Source organism: Phyllopteryx taeniolatus, chromosome 2 (assembly GCF_024500385.1).
Source record: "Phyllopteryx taeniolatus isolate TA_2022b chromosome 2, UOR_Ptae_1.2, whole genome shotgun sequence".
Taxonomy (NCBI): domain Eukaryota; kingdom Metazoa; phylum Chordata; class Actinopteri; order Syngnathiformes; family Syngnathidae; genus Phyllopteryx; species Phyllopteryx taeniolatus.
In genome coordinates, this window is record NC_084503.1 from 12698441 (window position 1) to 12722754 (window position 24314).

The 24314-nt window shown below is 39.3% G+C and overlaps 1 protein-coding gene across 4 annotated transcripts in view; it reads left to right on the top strand.

The window, feature by feature from the left end:
* Positions 1 to 24314, top strand: part of csnk1g1 (casein kinase 1, gamma 1) — a 44854-nt gene that overhangs the window by 12372 nt on the left and 8168 nt on the right. For 2 of the 4 annotated variants that reach the window (XM_061761223.1, XM_061761226.1), the window contains exons 3-11: positions 2569 to 2609; positions 5412 to 5481; positions 16014 to 16165; positions 16529 to 16763; positions 16885 to 16970; positions 17387 to 17471; positions 17658 to 17806; positions 17882 to 17989; positions 18922 to 19032. In XM_061761223.1, coding sequence (XP_061617207.1) covers positions 2569 to 2609; positions 5412 to 5481; positions 16014 to 16165; positions 16529 to 16763; positions 16885 to 16970; positions 17387 to 17471; positions 17658 to 17806; positions 17882 to 17989; positions 18922 to 19032 — 1037 coding nt within the window. Of the gene's footprint in view, positions 1 to 2568; positions 2610 to 5411; positions 5482 to 16013; positions 16166 to 16528; positions 16764 to 16884; positions 16971 to 17386; positions 17472 to 17657; positions 17807 to 17862; positions 17990 to 18921; positions 19033 to 24314 lie in introns of all 4 variants that reach the window. The other 2 variants (XR_009786280.1, XM_061761236.1) reach the window with 2 other exon arrangements.

The following is a 24314-nucleotide window of genomic DNA, read 5'->3' on the forward strand; positions in this document are numbered from 1 at the left end:
GAACGTTGGTAGCTAGATCCATTCCACACACCCACCAGCCACACACAGATGTAATTGTGAATATTACTCCACGGCGGACTAATATGCGGCCTGAGGTTCCACCTGTGCACTCGAAGTCACAGGAGTTGACAAGACCAGAAAAAACTACCGCTACTTCTGTTGTTAATAAGTCACGGTACTTTTACTCTGTTACAATGATCTAAATGTCGCTCGCTACTTTTATTTAGCAATTATTCCTTATTTATCAACTATTTCGTGTGCGAGACTACGCATGGGGCGCTGTTTACGTCATCCAATTTAATCGCTAGTGACGTTTAAGTCGAGTTCACCAATCAAACGACATAAGAAGGTCACATGACCTTACACGTCTTCATTGGGCTTCCTGGACCCAGGTATTCACACTAGGTAAGCCTGCCCCGCTGATTGTTGTGCGTACGTGGTGGCCATGTTGGGAAGGTCGTCGTTACCATGAAGGCAACGCCGCGCTACTCTTGTTTACATTTAGACGAACAAAAACAACAGCTTTCATGTATTGTAGTATTTGTCTGGCACTGTCTGCCCAAATGTGGATATTTCAGCTCACTTATAACTTGAGAAAACACCATACAGTAAATTGCAGATGTTTTTTTTTTTTCTTTCTTTTTGTAGTTTTGACTGCCTATACGCACACAGCAACATCAGAATTTGTAAATTCACATTTGATTTTGTAATTTTAAAAAATATATATATATATTTTGGATGTTCGGAGAACTGTGAGGCAGACGCTCTAACCAGTTGTTCACCATGCCGCCGGTACTCTTACTTGAGTACAATATTTGGCTACTCTACCTACCTCTGAAGCAGACATCCTCTATTGCTACTCTTACGTTTAAGCAACATTTTTGCTCATCAGATCAGCCAGTGTGGTATTTGTTGCGCTGGTCTTTTGTATTATCGCGTTGAGGTGCTGTGGGTCGGGGCCCTGGTTGTGGTCCTAAGTGGAACCCCGAAACACACGTAACATCGGCGACAAGAGCTGATCCGCTAGTACATTTTGTGTTAATTAGGAAGCGCAGCTACAATTATCTAATTAGTTTACTGATGTTAATGTTAACTGTATTAAACGACGGAGCGCTGTTAAGGATTGTCACAATACAGAATGAACTAACTTCAAATTCAGAAATGGCCAATAAAAACAGAAACATATTGTACTTAATATATTCCTGGAGGATACATTTGGGATTAGCCTTTGAAGTTGGTAATAGTAAAAAATATAGTGAAACAGACAATTATTTTAGTCAATTATTTTCCTGAATGAGAGTGCTTAAAGAGGATGATATTCATGTGGCACTGCTTGAAGCAGGCATCAGGTGTTGGTGGAGATGTCTCTGGCTCAATTTGGAGGCCAAAACAAAAAAGCAAAGAAATTAGGCAAATTTAATTTTAATCTTAAATTTGTACATCAACATGTACTTGAGCGGTGTAAATACGTTTTTCTGCGTTAATTTTATTTTCTGTTTTTTTTCTTATTGTACTCTTTAGTGTCTTCCAGATTGTATAAATCAATTCTCTGCGGGGGGTCCTCCCAGACTCCCCCTAATTTTGTTTGTTTGGTTTTTTAGTCACCTTTTTCATGCCTTTGGTGTTTGCATGTCTGAAGTTGTGCACATTTTCATTAGGTCAGGGTGGTATGGTATGGTGGATTTCCACATGCTGTACACATAATGCAACAAACACATTTTTAACATTTCATCAAATGTTGTTATCAGATTATTGTTTGTGGAAATAACATAATTCATGTGGTTAATTCCAAATTAATTATCTATAGTTTTAATCCACTTTATTGGGGGGGAGGAAACATCCAAGGGTTCTCTTGATGCATTCATTCAACATTAAGTAATGAAATGTAATCAAATGTAATGAGTTATATTACTTTGAAAAATTAATTGAAATAGTTGCTGTAGTGTGTAGTTGGCCCCACATTTCTGTGGGGCCAATTATGTATTACTCGTGCACTCACTGTAGTTGTCTCGCCGTGCTGCACTATTTGCATATAGTGGCCACTCATGCCAGAGTAGCATCTGCTCCATTTGCACACCGATTGAGGAGTATCTGTAACATTTGCACAACCATTGTCCCAGATTATCGCACTACTCGTCACTTTAAACCGCATACACTCCTTGAAGTCTCAGTGCCCTTTGCACAATGGTCATTGCACCGGACTATTGCGATATTAGCAATTGGAACTGCTCTAAGTGCTAGAGGACTCTGCATCTTTTTGCACAATTGTTGTTTGTTGTTGTTTTTTGTCAATGTCTTTATGTCTCCAAAGTGTTCTGTAAATTCTGTTGTACTAGAGCGGCTCCAACTACCGGAGACAAATTCCTTGTGTGTTTTGGACATACTTGGCAAATAAAGATGATTCTGATTACATATTCAATAGGGTGACTTGTAATTGTAATCAACTTTTTTTTCCAAAGTAATCTTCCCAACTCTGTCACATACATGCATATAAACAAAATGGCATGGCAAAATATGGTTCAGACATGTGATTTTTAAAGAGTTTTTCTTTTTTTTTTCCCCCTCCAGGTAAAAATCTCTACACCAACGAGTATGTAGCTATTAAACTGGTAAGTTGACATTCTATCTCCTCTTGAAACTTAACCTCTGGAGTTAAATGGTTGTAAACAAAATGCAGCTCAGTCATGTTCTGATGAACATCTTACCACCAGTAGTGATCATTAACAGGTATTAGTACTGCAAGAGTTAATTAGTAGAAAAGCAAATTCAGATCTTTCCTTCTGCTCCACCTTATGTACTTGATCACAGAAACACTGTTGCTAATTTTAGACTGCCATTGTTGCAAGACAGGAAACATGTTTCATTCGACAAAGGGACTGGTTAATGTATACACAGATGTTACCAGACTGCATGTTTAGTCACTGGTTTTGTTAAATGCACAAAATAAACTGAGGTGGTATGGTAGGTACACTGTTATGATGCCTAGATGCTGGCAAAGTGAGTCATGTCTCTATTATTCCACTCTGGCTGAAGAAACAACCATGTTAGTGTGCAGCTCATCCAGTGAAGTAGTTGGGAGCTACATATTTGGCAGTATGTTGTTTTTCAATACATCAATGCACAGTCAAGTCCTGTTCAGGTATACAAAATCTGAGGCTTTTTACTCAGTTGTCAGATGCATGAAATAACCTTTAATTGTCCACGAATACATTTGTATCACATAATATAAAAGAAAATGCTTGGATTTTTCGTAGACAAAGGTTTAGTTGGTGCTGGTGTCGTTGAGTATTTGGACTGACAGTACATTTGGCAGATTACCTTTGAAGTCAATTTGATCGTACAGTATAGTCTTATCGTCCACTTTGTGTCAGATCGAACACAAACTGGAGTAACACTGCACTCACGCTCAGCCAATTGTCCCGTATCAGGCTAAAGCATGGTCGCCCTTCCACATAAGTCCACATTGAAAATAAATATTGGGGGGAAAAAAGTTGTAATATCAAGAGAAGAAAGTCCTAATTGTTAAGTTTCCCACACAGATATAAATGCCGCAGTCTGAGACCAGCAGACATGGCACATTGAGCAATATATTTTATTTAATATTTGTTCAAAACACTTCTCATCGATGATTTAACAAAGCCAACAAAAATTGTAATTTCAGTCTGGGTACTTCTTTCCTGAGCACATAAATGTTTGCACAGTCACATTAAACTATGAGTATATCAAGTATTGTATGGTATTTCAGTTTCACTTCTTTTTTTTTTTTTTTTTTAATGCCTGAAATGTTCTAAATTGATTCTTTTAAGAAACTTATCTTTTTTTTTTTTTTTTTTTTTCTTCATGGAATTACCAGATTCTCCTAAATCTGTTCTTGCTTTTGTACAGTACAATTTTTCAGTTTGGCCCAAATATTACCATGTAGATGCATGCAAATCAGTTGCCTTTCAGCAGAATTCACCGTTTTGAACTGAAAGTAGGCCATTTAAGTGAATCTTATTGATCCGAAGTTTTTTTCCTGGGTGTTGTCATAGGCTGTTTCGTACTGCTTGAATGCTGGCAGCTAGATCCATTCCACACTCACATGTAATTTCTGAATATTACTCCGCGGCGGATTGATATGTGAGCGCATTAGCCTGAGGTTCCGCCTGTGCGCTCGGACCTGTTTTGGATAAGTCACAGGAGTTGATGAGACCAGAAAAAAACACTCCCACCGCTTCTGCTGTTAAGAAGTAACGGTACTTTTATTCCGTTACAATGATCTGTCGCTCGCTACTATTATTTATCAACTATTTAGTGTGCAAGACTACGACTTCGACTTCCGCATTGGGTGCTGTTTGCGCCAATCCAATTTCAGCGCTCGTGACGTTTGTCTAGTTCACCAGTCAAACGACACAAGAAAGTCACATGACCTCACAAAACGTCCTCTATTGGGCTTCCCGGACATGGGTATTAACACTAGATAAGCGAGCCCGGCTGATCGCCGTGCCTACCTGGCCACCATGTTGGCAAGGTCATCGTTACCATGAAGGCAACTGCGCGCTACTCTTGTTTACATTTAGATGAACAAAAACAACAGCTTTCATGTATTGTAGTGTTTTTCTGGCACTGTCTGCCCAAACGTGGATATTTCAACTCACTTATAACTTCAGAAAATACCGTGCAGTAAATTGCAGATGTTTTGTTGTAGTTTTGACTGTGCATACACACACATAAATATCAGAATTTGTACATTCACATTTTATTTTTTTTATTGATGTTCATGCTGTGGTTACAAAAAAAAAAAATTAAGAAAATACTGTACTTGATATTTTTGTGGATGATGCATTTGGGATTATCCTTTGAAGTTGGTAATAGTGAAAAATGAAGTGACACAGACAATGATTTTAGTCAATTCTTTTCCAGAATGAGAGTGCTTAAAGAAGCGGATGCTATTCATGTGGCACAGTTTGAAGCAGGCATCAGGTGCAGGTGGCTTAAATTGGAGGCCAAAATAAAAAGCAAAGAAATGCAGCAAATTTAATTTTAATCTTAAATTTATACATCAACATGTACTTGTCAATGTTTTTCTGCTTGAAGAAAATTGTTTTTTTGCCACATTGTACTCTTCAGTCTTACCGATTGCTTATGTTAAATTAAAAAAAATAAATTATACGCAGTATTCTCTAACCCTAACGCATAAGCAATGGAAGTGCACTGAGCTTGAGCGAGATACACGAGGTATTCCCTCCAGTCAAATCATCCTAGTGTGTGTGTGTTCTATACGGATTGACAAGTGTGAGTCAGCCCCTAATGCCCATTTCCAGGTAGATGTAGTAAAAATGCATTTCCTTGTTATTTTCTCTGACTTGTGCCTGTATATTTTTGGGAATTGTCTCAGAATTACTGCTACTTTGCCTTTTGTTTTTGCACAGGAACCAGTGAAGTCAAGGGCCCCGCAGTTGCATTTAGAGTACCGGTTCTACAAAACGCTGGGAACTACAGGTAGGTCACGGTGACATACTTGGCTTGTGTTTTGGTGTCACTGGTTTATTTGTTGTCACTTGTTGAGCTGATTGTATCATTTACATAGTTGGTGATTACCCATAGCTCAGTGTTGCAGTACAATATTAAACAGGTTTAGCAACTTATTTTTGTCTTTAGGAATGTGTATGTATACAGTATATCCCTGTGTGCCTAATAAAAGACTTTGTGGCAAAATGGAAAGGAGATGAAACTGAAAAGAAAAATGGAAGAAAGTCATGAAACTAATCAGATACAATATTTAATCTTTATTATATTGATTGGGGGGGGGGGGGGGGGAATTGGCTAAGAATTTCTATTGTCACAGCCTTCAGTGTCAGTATGTTGTGCATCATAGGGAAGATAATCATTGTCATAGTTCCCAGTTCTGACTGAGCATAAAAGATTCATAAAGCATGAAATATTCTGTGTTGTTTTGCGTCTGCAATGAAACAGTTCTGTTGAACTAGAAAGCGGACCAGAAATACATAGAGTATCTTTTCCCGAAATGGACTGGTGCACCCAAGCTCTGAACTCTGTTTCACAAATGCAAGTTAGGAAACATAAATGGAAGTATTAACACCCATGTTGTCACCCACTAAAATTTACAGGACAATGAGTTGCTTATCATTTGAGTCTTTAGTTTTGGGATATTTTGATTTAAAAATGAGTTTTCCTATTGACATATTCCTTGTGCGGAAAGAAAATGGGACAAAACAGAATGACGAATAGTAGTTTACCGGGTCGTCCACTGACCGAATGGGTCGGCGGTTCGAATCCTGACTCCAACTGTCTGCTGTTGACGTGTCCTTGGATTTAACCCTAAATTAAATGAATTCAAAACTTTCCATTTAATAATGCTACAAATAATACATGTTCCACTTGGTAATTCCCATTTAAAAAGTTACTAAAAAATTATTACCTGTTCCTCATCATAATACGTGCCAAAAATAGTACCTGTTGTTTATAATGACCATCAACAATAGCTGCCCACTCATTTAAATTTTTTGGGGTAAAATGAAAAATCCAAATTGGCGAGCAGCAATCTATGACAGCCGCATGTTACTGTGGAGTGATAGTCAAATAGTGGTTCCTGGCTATTTGGGCAGTGAGCCACAATGGGTGTATGGAACACCAAAAAGGCCTAAGTGCCAAACTTCGCATGTATTATTTCATCCAATTTCAAATCAATCTAATCTACCAATCTTGGAAAGGAGAGACAATAACCCATAAAACACAAAACATAAACAATTTGTAATTTAATGGTTGTGGTATCAGTGTACTGGGTACCATGAATTTAACGCCTCCAAATCATACAAGTGTATAATCTTGTACAGCAGTCTGACAGTGACCACAAGCAGCATTAGATTTTCATGATCGGGATTTTGTGTGTATTGCTTGTAATTATATGTATATAAACAATTACTTAAATGAATTTTAAATACCTTGCTGAAATAGATTGAAATACAACCATACATTTCAATACAACAATATTTGATTAAAAAAAAACCTGATTTATATCCTGTTTTAATTAAAATTTTTACGAACCCTTGCCTTAACCCAACATATTTTAAAGGCTCGTTTGATTGACTTTAGTCACATTGATAAATGATGCCGTCTTTTAAAGTTAACAAAAAAGTACAAATGTATTTTGCTTTTATGACATTCCGTGATATCTAGAAATTCTTTTTTTGTCATATTTATTTTGAATACTCAAATGCACCCACTGGTGACAAGCAGGGTCTGAAATTAACACTCACCAAGCGCCACAAACAAAACAAATGTGCGGTCATTGTGCACAAATAACTAGGATCAAACTCTCTGAACTAGGCATCAAAGGACACGACATCTAGCAGACGCTGTGATATGGAATCCAATCAGAGTCAATGTTTCCATATTTAAATTAGGGAAGATTAGCGAGCCAGTCAGGGAGTACGATGCCACTGAGGCTGTTATGTTGTGGCACAAGGACTATGTCAGGACCAAGAGCAAGACTTCATGGACTGTGTGAAGGCCAGTGGCGTCTGTAGGCCTATTTTAGCGGGGCTTCAGCACCCCGTAAAATGTTCTTAAGCCACCCTAAATGATTTAGTTATTTTAAAAATAATGTGGTGGGGGGTTAACCCCAAAAATTCTTGAATAAGCGGGGACAAACCACCCAAAAAAATCAACAAAAATAAAAATGAAACACAAACATTTAAAAATTGGGGTGGGGGATTATTTTGAGAGTCATTAGCCTCTACATTGATCAGTTACTCATGAAATGTTTGCTATTTGTGAAATTGTATATTTTATAATGTATTAAGAAATAATGTGTAAAATGCTGTTCACCGATAAAAAAAAATATGCTTGGCTGGTAGTCAAAAAGCTTGCTTTTAGAGGAAATGGGTGGGGAGTTGGACCATTTAAAGGATAGCTGGAAAATGCCATTTTAATTATTTTTCTGGAAAAAGTCTGAAATTGCACTTTCAATTGATATACTTGGATACAAATATCCTGTGTTGGAACAGGAAATCGGGGATCTTTTTTTGCAGCGACTTTATGTTTTGGAGCTCATACTGTACATTCTCTCTATTGTTTGCAAAGACCAAGGCTGCAAAAGAGCAACTGTGTGGAAATTAATAAAATATTTAGAGTGCATCTGCCTTTCTTAGTACTAATCTGACTCACGTCTTCTCCTCCAGATGGGATAATGTGACATCATTGCAGCACCTCAATCCCCACAGCCAATGCCGTTGTCATAGTGCCTGTGGATCGTTCAGAATTAATCTGCATTGACTCATGTCCAATCAGGTGTTGTTTTCTATCTGTAACCAACTGTCATTGGATACTAATGAGGATTATTCAGTTAGGGATTGTGCAATGCCTTTTGAAACGTGAGGACTATCTGTCTGTACAATCTGTTAGTAATAATTTTGCTGCCATGTCTTTTAGAAGAGTGCGCAATTTGGGTATTGGTTGAGAGTGTTTTTCAAGGTCAGGTGGACACTATTGCACTGTTAAAGGGTATTTTCAGGCATGAAACATGATACCAGCTACTTTTAAAGTTACATACTATAGCTTTAAATTAAATAGTATTCATTTGTTTTCAAGTCTTCTTTCTTCATTTCATAGCTATCCTCTTGCCAGGCTTCAAGTAGTGTGTATGTTAGATTTTTATTGTCCATTCAGATTTCAGTTTCTGTGTATTTCCATGTCAATGTAATCTTCCCAGGGCCTTTAGAACCGAGGGAACTATTTTTTAACAAATCAGATTTCAGATTTCCGGAACAAGGCCAGCTAGAAGGCTCACAGTGAAGTCAGCATTTTTCCCTCCTCTAATTAGTTGATCAGAGCTGAAGAGTCTGTAGTCATCTGCATATAATAATAACACTGAAAATGGCTGATGGAGGAGGATATTTTTTTTTTTACTTTGTGTTGGAAATTACAAAAAAAAATAATAATAATAATTTCAAGGTGGACTTTTCAAGAAATACTGGACATTGTGAGGATAGGTTGGCCAGCACTGCTGCTGACTGGCTTTCTTCAAACAGTAAAATTATTTATTTGGTACTTCCAGAGCAGCATGTATTAGGGCTTCAAACTATCTTTAGAGGCTCTAAGATGGAAAGTAAGGATAGATTTTATGATCTATAAATAATCAGCATCTCTGGTGAGTGTGATGTATTTTATTTAACGTTTTTTTCATGTTATTTGATAAATATTGATTGTGAACTGCTCCAAATGATGTTGTAGTGTAGAGGTTTGGATGAAGATAGTGTTAACTATGTCTCTTTCCTGAGTAATAATGGTATTCATCCCAAATAGACGAATGCCTCTCTCTTATTCTAATGCCACACATTGTTATATTGCGTTTTTGTTTATTATTTTGTGAGATTGCGACATGATAGTGGTGGAATTAAGGGGTAGATTAGGACATTTAAATCCTGACTGAAGGGACAGGTCCAAAATGCACCTTCCGCCACTGGTGTAAACACCTTTTATGAAAGGCACCAGAGGCAACACCAAAGTGGCACGAGTGGCAAGAGACACCACTAACCGAACACAGCCATGAAGACCAAGGAACGCTCCAAACAAGTCAGAAAAATTTGTTGAGAAGTAGAAGTCAATGTTGGATTAAAATTAAATAATAATACCAAATAAATCTAAATCTTTGATTCCAAGGCACCACAACAAATCTGCCAGGAGAGGGCTGCCCACCAAAACTCGCATACCAGACAAGGAGGGCATTAATCAGAGAGGCTGCAGAGCTCACCAGCAGAGGCTGGACTGTCTATCCATAGGACCACAATAAGATGTACACTCCATAGAGTTGGGCTTTATGGGAGAGTGCCCAGAAGAAAGGAGTACTTTTCAGCTAAAAATAAGGACGTTTTCAGTTTGATTAAATGCATGTGGGAGAGTCCTAATATGTATGGAGGAAGGGGCTCTGCTGAGATGAGACTAAAATTGATCCTTTCGGCTATCAAGGAAAACTCTATGGCTGGTGCACAGCCAACACATCTCATAACCCCAAGAACACCATCCCTATCGTGAAACATGATGGTAGTAGTATCATGCTGTGGAGATGTTTTTCAACAGCACTCACGGGAAAACTCGTCTGAGTTGAGGGAACGATGTTCGTGCTAAATAGTTATATTCTTGAGCAAAACCTGTACCAGTCTGTAAGTGAGCGTCAAACTTGAAGGAGCTGGAGAAGTTTCCCCTTGAGGGATGGATAAAAATCCCAGTGGCAAGATGTGGCAAGCTCATAAAAGACATTTCAAAAACGACTTACAGCCGTGATTGCCGCAAAGTTGGCTCTACAAGCCATTTAGAGCAATTTACTAAAATCATTTTTCATTTTTGTTCCTCATTAATGTACCCAAAGCACCCCATATTGACAGAAAAAACGGAATTGTTGAAATTTTTGCAGATTTATTAAAGAAAAATTGAAATATCACACAGCCATAAGTATTCAGACTCTTTGTTGTGACACTCATATACAAGCCCAATTCCAATGAAGTTGGGACGTTGTGTTAAACATAAATAAAAACAGAATACAATGATTTGCAAATCATGTTCAACCTATATTTAATTGAATCCACTGCAAAGACAAGATATTTAATGTTCAAACTGATAAACTTGATTGTTTTTAGCAAATAATCATTAACTTAGAATTTTATGGCTGCAACACGTTCCATAAAAGCTGGGACAGGGTCATGTTTACCACTGTCTTACATCACCTTTTCTTTTAACAACATTCAAATAAACGTTTGAGAACTGAGGACACTAATTGTTGAAGCTTTGTAGGTGCAATTATTTCCCATTCTTGCTTGATGTACAGCTTCAGCTGTTCAACAGTCCGGGGTCTGTTAATGTTCAAACTGATAAACTTGATTGTTTTTAGCAAATAATCATTAACTTAAAATTTTATGGCTGCAACACGTTCCATAAAAGCTGGGACAGGGTCATGTTTACCACTGTCTTACATCACCTTTTCTTTTAACAACATTCAAATAAATGTTTGGGAACTGAGGACACTAATTGTTGAAGCTTTGTAGGTGCAATTATTTCCGGGGTCTCCGTTGTCGTATTTTTACGCTTCATAATGCGTCACACATTTTCAATGGGAGACAGGTCTGGACTGCAGGCAGGCCAGTCTAGTACCCGCACTCTTTTACTACAAAGCCACGCTGTTGTAACGTGCAGAATGTGGTTTGGCATTGTCTTGCTGAAATAAGCAGGGGCGTCCGTGAAAAAGACATTGCTTGGATGGCAGCATATGTGTCTCCAAAACCTGTATGTACCTTGCAGCATTAATGGTGCCTTCACAGATGTGAAAGTTACCCATGCCATTGGCACTAACACAGCCCCATACCATCACAGATGCTGGCTTTTGAACTTTGCGTCCATAACAGTCCGGATGGTTCTTTTCCTCTTTGTCCCGGAGGACACGACGTCCACAATTTCCAAAAACAATTTGAAATGTGGACTCGTCGGACCACAGAACACTTAGATGAGCTCGGGCCCAGAGAAGCTGGCAGCGTTTCTGGGTGTTGTTGATAAATGGCTTTTGCTTTGTATAGTAGAGTTTCGAGTTGCACTTACGGATGTAGCGCCGAACTGTATTTACTGACATTGGTTTTCTGAAGTGTTCCTGAGTCCATGTGGTGATATCCTTTACACATTGATGTCGGTTTTTGATGCAGTGCCGCCTGAGGGATCGAAGGTCACGGGCATTCAATGTTGGTTTTCGGCCTTGCCGCTTACATGCAATGATTTCTCCAGATTCTCTGAACCTTTTGATGACGATAATGGACTGTAAATGATGAAATCCCTAAATTCCTTGCAATTGTACGTTGAGGAACATTGTCCTTAAACTGTTCTATTTTCTCACGCGCTTAATATATATATTATATATAATATATACATATTATATATAGTATATATATTATATTATATATTATTTATATATATAATTATTATATAAAAAAGTACATTGCTTTTTTATTTCCTCAATTTTTGGGAGTTTAAAAAAACGTCGCTCAGCTGTTCTGTAAATTGAGGCATCCAGCGAAGACGCATTTTCGGGGTCTACCTGTCATTAGCTTGCTAACTGCACGCTGAAGTGGTAAATGGGCCTTGTTATGGAAGCTAAGCACACCAAACTCACAAGTGAGCAGCAGCCAAACGAAAAGACGTCACGTTGTACTTATACAGTGGGGAAGGTAACTCGCGCTAGAAAGTATACGCCCCAGCCCCACAAAAAAGGGAAAATTCAAACTGTGAAAATGATGCTTAAGCTACAGGATATCTCAACAATTCAGCAATATATTGTTATGTCATTGCATATGTTTTCAGCATTTCAAACATATTTAATGTATTTAGAAGCAAAACACGGAAAAGGATGACGCGGTGTGGCGACCCCTAACGGGACAAGCCGAAAGGAAAACAAAACACGGATATATGCTTAGAGCCCCTTTAATCCTCCATTGGCAGAGAGATGGTCTTAAATTTTCGTGTAAAATATCTTGACAAACTTGGAAGTTAATTCTTCCATCAACGATACTATTTCGTCCAGGCCCTGAGAAAGTAAAGCAGTGCTCAATCATGACTCCTCCACCATACTTGGCAGTTGGGATGAGGTTTTAATTTTAGTATGCCAACACCTCCAATCTCATCACTTTGATTAGAGTCCAAGTAGTTGAGTCTTGGAGAAGTCATTGGCTTAGGAGTTTCACTTACATACTTTTTCCTCTCTAAACTTTTACGTGGTGTAGCCTATAAAAACATGAAAGTATATAGTTGTTTTTATGATGTTAGTTTAAACAGGCTTTGTCTGTCTATTGTTGAGACTTAGACGATCAGATCACATTTCATGATCTAGTCATGCACAAATCCAGGTAATTACAAAGGGTTCACATACTTTTTCTCATGTGTCTGGGGTCACACTAGCAATACTATAACAATATACTGTAATGCACTTTGCAATGTTTCTGATCCTTTGCAGTAACATGAGATTTATTTGGCATTTCTTTTAATCTTGTTGTAAATGCTATGGTTATGAGTTGTGTGTCAGTATATAGTCATGGGTGTTAGTGCAGTGCCACTTATGGTTCTTCCACACGGAGGTTTTGGGTTTGAATCTCAGCTTGGACCTTTCTGTGTATTACTACCATGTTCTCAGTGTGCTGCGGCTTCTTGCCACATTCCAAAAACATGCACCCGAGGTTGATTAAATACTCTGTAATTACCCCATAGAAAAGCGGGTGATAGGGATCGAGCCCTGCTGTTAATTGACTAAATTCATCCATACATTTTCTACACTGCTTATCCTCACTCGGGTCAAGGGTATGCTGGAGCCCATCCCAGCTAACTGGGCAGAAGGCGGGGTACACCCTGAACTGGTTGCCACCCAGGGCACATATAAACAAACAATCATTCGCACGCACATTCATACCTACAGACAATTGAGGGTCTTCAATTAACCTACTGTACGTGTTTTGGGGATGTGGGAGGAAACCAGAGTCGCCGGAGAAAACCCACGCAGGCACTGTGAGAACATACAAACTCCACACAGGCGAGGCCGGATTTGAGCCCAGGTCCTCAGAAATGTGAGGCTGATGTGCTAACCAGTCGACCACCGAGCCACCTAATTGACTAAATGTGCGAGTAATTTCTCCTTCACCCCCACCAAAAGTTGTATACCCATAGATGGGGTTGGGCATCGTTTGAATTTGAGCGGTTCCGGTTCCGGCTCCGGCTCCAAACGATTCTCGATTCCGATTCTTTTTAGGAGGCTGGGTTAAAAAAGTTTGCATGGTTTAAATAAAGGGTGTCCAAATTATGAACATCCATTTTCTTAGCAGCCTGCATCGTAGACTAAAATGAACATTTGACTCGAGGTTCTTTATAACCAGTATCAATATCAAAACTGAAATAAAAGGCAATGTATGCAAGTGACTTAATATTCATTAATTAATGTTTCAGCTAAAAGTTAAATGTAGTTATTTTAACAATGCTATATAGCTGCCCCTGTATTCTGTTTCATCGCGTCAAATGGTTTATATGTGCAAATTTTAACTTGACTTTAATTTTGAAGGGTACGCACCGGAACTCAGCATTTTGGCACAAAAAGTAACCGTTTTTTTTTTAATGGATGGAACCAACTCCTATAAAACGTTTATTCCTTTCCCTACCTGCCGATGAGGCACAAGCTTAGTGTTTGTGATACTGTGTGACGTTTGTGAATTTTGTCCCAATTCATTGTGATGTAAAGTTGCTACGGTTTTAGCCCAATTTTTTATTTTTTTTGTCACTGGCACTTACGTTGAAGAATAAAATAAACGCTAAAAACCATCAGTGCAATAGTGCAAGCAACCGTTTACCTTGTTAGCTGTCTCAATGTTGGCATCGACCTATTTTATTGTTTCACTCATCCAGTTGACTGAGAGTTGTCTTCACTGAAGCTCCGCGCGGTGTAGGCTGAGGCTCGGAGCGCGTCAGACGGTACACATCGCGGAAGCCTCCTTTGCGCAATATAATATTATTCCAAGTGTTGCACTGAGGCGACTGGTCATTTTAAAATTTGAATGGTTCCGGGAGAACCGGAACATTAGTCCCGGTTCCAGTCGGTTCTTGATTCTCGATGCCCAACCCTACCCATAGATGCCGCACGATGTTAGAAAAGCACAACTTTTCGAACTGAAGCTTCTCCGCTCAGTTCAACATAGTTCTTGGAATCGAGATTAAAAGAAAGAGTAGCGAATCATGAATATGCTGTGGAATATTGTGGTTGGTTGTTTGTGTGCCTCCCTTGTTTTTTGCCCAAATATCAGCTGAGATAGAGGCTACAGCTCACCCAGCCATCCATTTTTTGTAGCGCTTCTCCTCATAAAGGGTAGCAGGTGAGCTAGCGCGTATCCCAGCTGACTTTGTGGGCGAGAGGCAGAACACACCCTCGACAGGTCGCCAGCTAATCGCAGCGCCCCCTCACTCACCCATGACCCTGAATATAATAAGATGTAGAAAATGGATGGATGCAAAATGCATTCCAACGGTGTGGTGGTTTCATGAGTTGATACCTTTCATCTGATTGAATTTATGCCAGCATTGAAAGATAATTCGACCATATATGCACTCTAATAGTAGTTGCTAAACATTTTGGCAGCCTTTTGAAAATTTACACTGACCATTGTTGTATTAACTGGTTCTAAAATACCTGCTAATGGGAACCCTATTCCATTAAACTGATTTTTAGCCGTATAGCAACGTGGGGGAAAACTGGTTTGAGACGAACTTTATTCAGGGTAACTATAAAACACTGTTTTGTTTTTTTTAATCGAATGACTCTCATGGCAAAGTGTGTTCATATAATGCGGCTGCTTTTTTTGTTTGTTTTTTAAATCAACGTAGTGATTTTTCAGCCCAAACATGGACTACCATGACAGAATGGCAAATGTTCTTCAGGAGCTAGAGACCAACTCGAGTTAAAAAGAAAACAAGGCATTTATGAAGGTACACAGTGCTGGCCCCTTGCATCGACCTTAACTGCACTCTTAAGAAGCTGAGGCATTTTGGAGCCTCTGAGTGATCTAAATTAGTTTGGAAGCTGAGAAAGCACACTTTTGCTCCAAAAGAGTGTTAGTTGCATTTGCATGGCCAAGTCTAATTTTAGTTTTGGGTGTACTGTTTCCTGAGTATTCTTCGCCGCTCTCTGTTCCCTCTAACCCTTTTGGTGCTCACCTTGAGCCTAACTATAATTACTCTACAAAGGGCAATAGTACACAGTCTTGCCAGCTAACCTTGCATTATGCAGACCAGTTTACAAGCATGAAAAATGCACAGGTTTGTTTGTTTGTTTGTTTGTTTTTGCCATTACAACAGGTAAAATGAACAACCCATTGACTCGTGTTTTTTTTACATTTAGATTGTATTCTAGCAATGCAGAATTAATGTTATGTTGACATTTCTAAGGAAAGCTAACAATGTGTCTTTTACGCTCTGACAGTTTGTTTTTGTATATGTTTTAGCTGAAGGTGTGCCCCAAGTGTTTTACTTTGGACCTTGTGGAAAATACAATGCCATGGTTCTGGAGCTCTTGGGCCCAAGTCTAGAGGACCTCTTTGACCTCTGTGACAGGACCTTTTCATTGAAGACGGTCTTAATGATTGCAATCCAGTTGGTGAGTTGTTCCCAATTTCATGACATCAGTGGGAAATGTTGTAATAGTCGTTACAGTTTGTTCTGGCATTTAACCCTGTTGGAGTCTCATACACTGCACTGAAAAACCTTAAGACTCAAACCCTTTTCTCACCAAAGAAATTTCCCCTTGATAAACCTTAGGGCGTGGTAGATTTTGTTTGTTTTTATTTTTATTTTGTGGGGTGGTGGTAGCTCATCCAAAAGGATGAAGAAATGTAAACTAGTTGTTTGAGAGATTCTAGTTTTCTTCCTGACGAGTGTTTAGATGCACGTCAGTCTTTATTCTCTTTGCTTAGTTTCGTTTCTCTGTTGTTACACTCTGACATTTATCCTTGTTCCACAGATATCTCGAATGGAGTATGTGCATTCTAAAAACCTTATCTATAGAGATGTAAAACCTGAAAATTTTCTCATTGGACGGCAAGGGAATAAAAAGGAGCACATTATCCACATTATTGACTTTGGCCTGGCCAAAGAGTACATCGACCCCGAGACCAAAAAACACATTCCATACCGGGAGCATAAGAGCTTGACTGGCACTGCCCGCTACATGTCCATCAACACGCATTTAGGCAAAGGTACGCTATCACACCTTTTGTGTTTATTTTGAGATTAAGTCATCTAAAGTGTTTTATGTTAGTTGGTTTGGCTTTGCAAACCTGTTTATCAGAAAAAAAGCTAATTAATCTTTTGATGTAGAGCAAAGCCGACGAGATGACCTGGAGGCCTTAGGTCACATGTTCATGTATTTTCTTCGTGGGAGTTTGCCATGGCAAGGACTTAAGGTAAGGTTTTGATATTGTGTTTATTGGAATGTGTTTACATTTATTCATTTACAGTTCTGACAAAATCATGTTGTAAATCAGGTATAAATCATTTCCTCTCAATCTTAAGTCTTCATCGAACTAAAAGATTTTGTGAAAGTCTATGCTTCTTTCTGCATTAACAATTTATGGAAGGCCCATAACTGCATGAATGCTTGGAGAGGTGTGATGTGAAGAACAAATGAGCCATAACCCTAATCTAGAAACACCTTTGAGGTAAACTTGAAAAGAGCTTTAAAAAAGAATGGACAACAATTCCAACTCATAATAGTGGAAACTGTTATAGCAGAGCTATATTTGGTTTACCATCCAGCCATTATTCATCTGCAGTAGTCATTAGAACTGCTTGTCACATACGTGTGTTGGATCTCCTGCAGGCTGACACACTGAAAGAGCGATACCAGAAGATTGGAGACACTAAACGAAACACTCCCATCGAGGTCCTTTGTGAGAACTTCCCAGGTATTCTGCTTAGTTTACCAGTATAATAATAATTGAATATTGAATGAATATTTCAATTATTCAGCATAATTGACTATTTTGGAAATGTTGTATACAAACATCATATCGTTTATAGGTCACCACAAGCACTGCTGCAAGTTCTGTTACCCATCTTATATTCAAACCATGTTATATTGTTTCATTCAGAGGAGATGGCCACCTACCTGCGATATGTAAGACGGCTAGACTTCTTTGAAAAGCCTGACTATGAATATTTGAGGACTTTATTCACTGAACTGTTTGAGCGCAAAGGATACACCTTCGACTACACATATGACTGGGTTGGCAGGCAGATAGTAAGTAACACGTGGCAAATGTGAACTAAGGAATATTAAGCCTGACTCGTGTTTAGGAGTTGTTGTTCCCTCTAGCCCACACCGGTGGGATCTGTCCATATAGACTCTGGGGCATCTGCAGTCACAAGAGAAAGCCATCCTCACAGAGACCGGACCTCGGCACACCCACCAATAAGAAATCAGGTAATGAAAGCTTTCGTGTCTGGGACGATGCACGTAACATGTTGGTGCACACAAGTGTACACATGGCTACAGCAATCTCCATTTAGAAAATACCATAGTATGATGAAAGGTTGGAAGTTTGTCTTTTAACGCAAAATCACCATTTGCCTTGAGACCTGAACTGAGACATTACCATCTCAATTGTATGTGTAGAAGAAGCCTTTTAAAAAATAAAAAATAAAAAAAGGTAAAAAAAATAAGGGTGTGGGGGACTATTTAGGAATTGTCTCCCATGTGTAAAATGTTTTTTCTTTTTAATTTGGTTTTATGTTAACACAATGAGAGTAAAAAAAATAAAGATTTTTTTTTTTTTTTTTTACATGGTATCACTGTCAAATAGCTCAATTCAAACCAGTTTATTTAAAAAAACAAAACATTAAGCATCTTCCATATACTGTGACAGTAGTATAATTTACAAGTGCGATGTGAGTTGTGTGAAAGATATAATACTGATTAAATTGCCGTCAGGGATTGAAATCAGTCCTTATTGAGTTGACCACTCTGCCATTGTGTGTGTTTTGGTTTAAAAAAACAAAAACAAAAAAAAGTCATTCACCACTTGTTTTGTTACCTTAAACAGTAAAAGGTTGATCATTGGTTTAGTGTGATTTTGTCCATTACATTAACAGAGGGCAGTTTTAGACACTCTAAGTCTCGCGCACATTTGTTTCAGTTCTCTGGCTGACTACAAGTCTTGCTCGGTTTTGTTTCACTCTATTATTTTGTTGCATTGTTGTTGTTCTCCAATTTTCATGGTGCTTTGCATGAACCTGGCCTGGCACACTCAAATACCCATCTTTCCTAATGCAACTATTCCATCACCCTTCCCTCTCCCATTGCACTCCCAAACCCACTTCTCCTCCCGTCACTTGGCGTCCCCGACTCCTGAGCAGACAGCAGTCTCTGATCGACGAGGAGCATGGGAAGTGCAGCCCACTCGCCAAGCAAACTCCTCCTACCTGACCTCGCACCTAGCAGCAGACAGGCATGGGGGCTCAGTGCAGGTATACACCCCTCACCTGATCACCCCGTCCAGGTCTAAGGCTTGAGCTCTCTCTTATAGCACCTCAATGACATCTTGTCAAGTGCACAGGTGGCCTGTCTATAAGAAGTACTGTCGTATCACTTGATACTGCTGTAGATGGAGGTTGATCTGTATTCAGCGCAGTTTCCAATGCAATTTGTCATTCTGATAACAGAATTCAAATTACTTAATCAAATTTTAGTGAAAATGTTTCTGCTTTGAAAACTCTAAATTGCTCGTAGGTGTGAATGTGAGCGCGAATGGTTGTTTGTTTATACAGCAGCTGAAATATTTAACACGTCACCATTTTTCTCACTAAATATATTTCCAAAGGTGCTATTGAGATAAATGTTTTCACCAGATGTTGGGAACAACCCAAGTAATCTATACATGCAAAGCAACTAGAACAAATTAGATCATAAATTAAGTTGTGCGTAATAATATGAAATGACAGGGAAATTATATTGAACGCAGGAAGAATGGGAGGTGCAAAAAGGCATGGAAAGCCAAGACAACACCTAAAATCTATCAATAATCAAACAGCAATCCAGCCCCTTGTCAGTGCAAATGAATATCAGCTGGTTCAGTCCAACTTGATGGCCGATAAAAAGGTTTCATTGCCAAGGTGTGAGTCAAGACACATCTTATGATGGGTAAGAGCAAAGAGCTGTCTCAAGACCATCGCAAACTATTTGTTCCAAAACATAACGATGGCATTGGTTACAGGTGCATGTCTAAGCTTCTGAATGTTCCAGTAAGAACGGTTGGGGCCATAATACATAAGTGGAAAGCCAATCATACCACCATAGATTTGCCTCAATCAGGTGCTCCTCGCCAGATTTGTGACATAGGAGTGCAAAAAACAATCAGAAGAGTTGTCCAAGAGCCAAGGACCACCTGTGGAGAGCTTCAAAAGCACCTGGAATTAGCAGGTACTATTGTCACATGGAAAACAATGAGTAATGCACTCTGCCGCCATAGCCTGTATGCATGCTCACCACGCAAGACCCCATTGCTGGAAAAAAAAAAAAGCATTTCAAAGCTTGTTTAAAGTTTGCTGACCAACATTTGGACAACCCAGTTAAATACTGGGAGAATATAGTCTGGTCTGATGAGAGCAAAATTTAACTCTTTGGATGCCATAATGCACACCGCATTTGGGGGAGAAATGGCACTGCACATCACCCAAAAACACCATACCAACAGTGAAGTTCGGAGGTGGGAACATGATGGGTGGGGCTGCTTTTCAGAAAATGGTACTGGTAAACTTCACATTATTGAAGGAGGGATGAATGGGCAAATGTACTGAGACATTCTTGACAAATATCTGCTGCCATCTACTATGATGATAAAAATGAAACTTGGGTGGACATTTCCGCAGGATAATGATCCAAAACATACTGCCAAGGAAACTCTCAATTGGTTTCAAAGAAAAAAATAAAGCTGCTAGAATGGCCCAGCCAATCACCTGACTTGAATCCAATCAAAAATCTGCGGAAAGAACTGAAACTCAAGGTCAATAAAAGAAGCCCACGGAACCTTCAGGATTTGAAGACTGCTTGTGTGGAGGAATGGGCCAAAATCACACCGGAGCAATGCATGCGACTAGTTTCTCCATACAGGAGCCGTCTTGAACCTGTCATTGAAAACAAAGGCTTTTGTACAAATTATTAAATAAATTCCAGTTGGTGTGTTCAATATGTCATTTCACATAATTACACACAAGTTAATTTGAGTTTATTTGTTCTACTTTGTATGTATGGATTACTTGGGTTATTCCCAACATCAGGGTGAATTTTCCTGTCAATAGCACCTTTAGAAATATAAGTAGTGAGAAAAATGGTGACGTGTTAAATACTTATTGCAGCCGCTGTAAGTGCCCTGCGACTGGCTTGCGACCAGTTCAGGGTGTACCCCGCCTCTCGCCCGTGACCCTCGTGAGGATAAGCAGTTCAGAAAATGAATGAATGGATGGATGCTTCTGCTTTGCGGAGTAATTTTTCATCGTCATAGAGACCAACTTATTTTAAGACAATTTCTCAGATTTAATTTCTTTCCATTAACTAAAACAAAGTTGCCGCTCACAATTGATATTGCAAATGATGTGGTCTTGCTTGCTGTGTTTATCATTCTAAATTATGTCTGATTCAGTAGATTGTCCAATATGGTAGATGAGGTGTATGAGACAGATCTATGATCATGTTCTTCTCTCAAGCTTTTGTACCTCTGGCTGGTGAATGTTTTATTTTTAATTTTTATTTATTTATTTATTTATATTTTTCCCACACCACCATATGCATGTCCTCATGGTGCCCCACACCACAGACGGTGATGATGCCATGTTGCAGCAGACTTTGATCTCAGGTCTTACTCGTCATGGCATCTTTGCGTGCCTCATTAAAACAAGAAGCTTCTTGCATGGCAGGTTGACCTGAATTAGTGCATGCGCTTACTATACATCTAAAATTCTCTTTAAGAGCAACATCCTTCTCCCAATAAAGTGAGAGCTTAAAGGCTGATCAGAATCCATTCAGGGATGCTGGTTGACCTGATTTGTGCAGATTTCAAATCAATTTTGCCATCCGAAACTATTGAAGGTTTTTATGCTTAACAAGGAGGAAGTAATGTCATGGAACTGATTAACCTCACCTCAACAAATATATTTTACTCTAAACGTATAAAAGGAAGTTAACTACTCACATAATGTAAACCATTGGGAAACTTACCATGTGGAGGCAGCGAGAGTTGAATGTGACTTATTTTGTGAAATGTGTATATTCCTCTTTTTGGACCATTCTTTTGTTAGAATTGGAATCACCTTTTATTGTCATGAACATGCATGCATATACACGAAATTTGTTCTCTGCATTTAACCCATCACAGTGAACACATACACACGTTGTTAACACCTCTTGTTAAAGGTCCCCTTCCATTAAAATCTATTTTTTTCTACTGTTTTATGAATAACATTTCAAAATGAGTCTGTGACATGGTTTAAGTTTGACATCAATGCAGTTTATCAATTAAATGCAAAAGTCAATAAACAGCATTAGGCTTGCTCAACGGGTGGATTTGAAATCACCAATTTTACCACCCACTCAAATCAGCTGAACAGCAATACGGCATTTCTGGGTGTTAAGCGAGCAAGGGTGAGCCATGTCAGCCATACAAATAGTCTAAATATACATATTGGCAAAAGTATGTGTTCATCTGCCTTGACTCACATAGAGTATGGTCTGAAGTGACATCCCCTTCTTAATCAATAGGGTTTAATTTGACCTCGCGCCACCTTTTACAGCTATAACAGCTTTAACTCTTCTGAAAAGGCTTTCCACAAGGTTCAGGAGTGGGTGTGTGGGTGGGGTTGTGTGTGTGTGTGTGTGTGTGTGTGAGAGAGAGAGATTTTTGACCATTATTCCTGAAGTCCATTTGTGAGGTAACACACTGATGTTGAACGTGAAGGCCTGGCTCTCAGTCTACACTCTGATTAATCCTAAAGGTGTTCTATCAGGTTGGTGTCAGGACTCTGTGCAGGCCAGTCAAGTTCATCCACACCAATATTCTCAATAAATCTCAATTATAATACCGCAGCGGAAGCTTAGACACTGCACTGTGACACAGTAAAACTGTTTCGGCATAAAAGGGATACAGATTTCCCCTTATGCTTGACCTAACAGTCGAACAGGACGAAAGAAATGGGGGGAGCCAGGCCTTCTCGTCCAGCATCAGTGTGTGACCTCACAAATGCACTTATGGAAGAATGGTAAAAAAAAAAAATTCCCACAAACACACTCCTAAACCTTGTGGAAAGCCTTCCCAGACGATTTGAAGTTGTTATAGCTGCAAAGGGTGGACCAACGTCATATTGAACCCTTTGGATTAGGAATGGTATGTCACTTAAATTCATACGTTGAGTCAAGGCAGGTGTTACAATACCTTTGGCAATAGTGTATGTTCTGTTTTAGAACAATACTGCAGTTGTTTTTTTTAGTTTTTTTTTTTTGGGCGGCACGGTGGACGACTGGTTAGCACATCTGCCACACAGTTCTGAGGACCGGGGTTCAAATCCCGGCCTCGCCTGTGTGGAGTTTGCATGCTCTCCCCGTGCCTGCATGGGTTTTCTGTAACTATGTTGGATGAAATATCGAAGCTTGCATTCATTGTCAACAGCAATGAGCAGGTTCACTTCAAATGAATGGGAATCGGATGACAAGCATACCCTCAAAATATCCCCCCCCCTCTGTTTGTTTTCACCCACATCCCCTTTCAGACCATGTTCCCTATTAGAGGGCCGACAGTCCAAGTATCCAATGCTTGGCAAATTGTGATACGCAATGATAGTAAGATATCAAAGGACTCAAAGGTTGCTGTGAATGCTTGCTTGATTTCTCAAACCTGAGACAAATTGCCATGGGTGATTTTGCGTCTGAAGGGTAGCTGCAAACTGGCATGCACAGTGGTGCCAGTGTAACGCAGAAAAAATGAGAGTCAGCGGGGAGAACTTTGGAAGCATTTTTGAAATGCCAGAAACAAGAATTACCGCAACATATCGTCTTCTGAGCAATACAATTTTGGAGCTTCTAAGGGCTGACTTGGTGCCAATGACAAGACGGAATAATGCCATATCACCTGTGACGCACTCCTTTCAACTTTCAAATTCTTGGTCATTTCACCACACGGTGGCAAATGGTGCTGGCCTCTCTCCCAGGGATGTGCTGTCCCAAGTTTTAAACAATTTTACGCAGGGTGGTGAGATACATTCAATATACATGCACACGGGGTCGATTTAAAGGGGTATTTGCTGATTTAAAAGCGCTGCCGAGATTTGAATGTAGCCTCACTTTAATAATCTACCCCCCACCACCGTCTTTTTAATACCATAGTTTCTACTGCTTTTACACCTGTTGACAACAGCGCGTGCAATCTGTTGGATTGAGTAAACAAGCAATTTAGCACCCGCTACAATTTTAGTAGATTCTGCGTAACGTGCCCATCAACAGCCTATACAATCTGTGAACATAAAATTTAGCACCCGCTATTCATTTGCATACATTGTAGATATTTTAGTCGGGTGACATCTACTGGTCACCACTCATCTGTATCTTTCCATCCCTGACTGCACAAAGAGTGCAGATCATTTACATAATGGTTAAGTAGTACTAAAGCAGGGGCCTCTTCCCTGTGGGGCATGCCAGACACACCTAACCAGAAGCCCAGGCTCTACCACTGAGTACCTCCCGTTTTGTACCCTTTGTTTTAGGG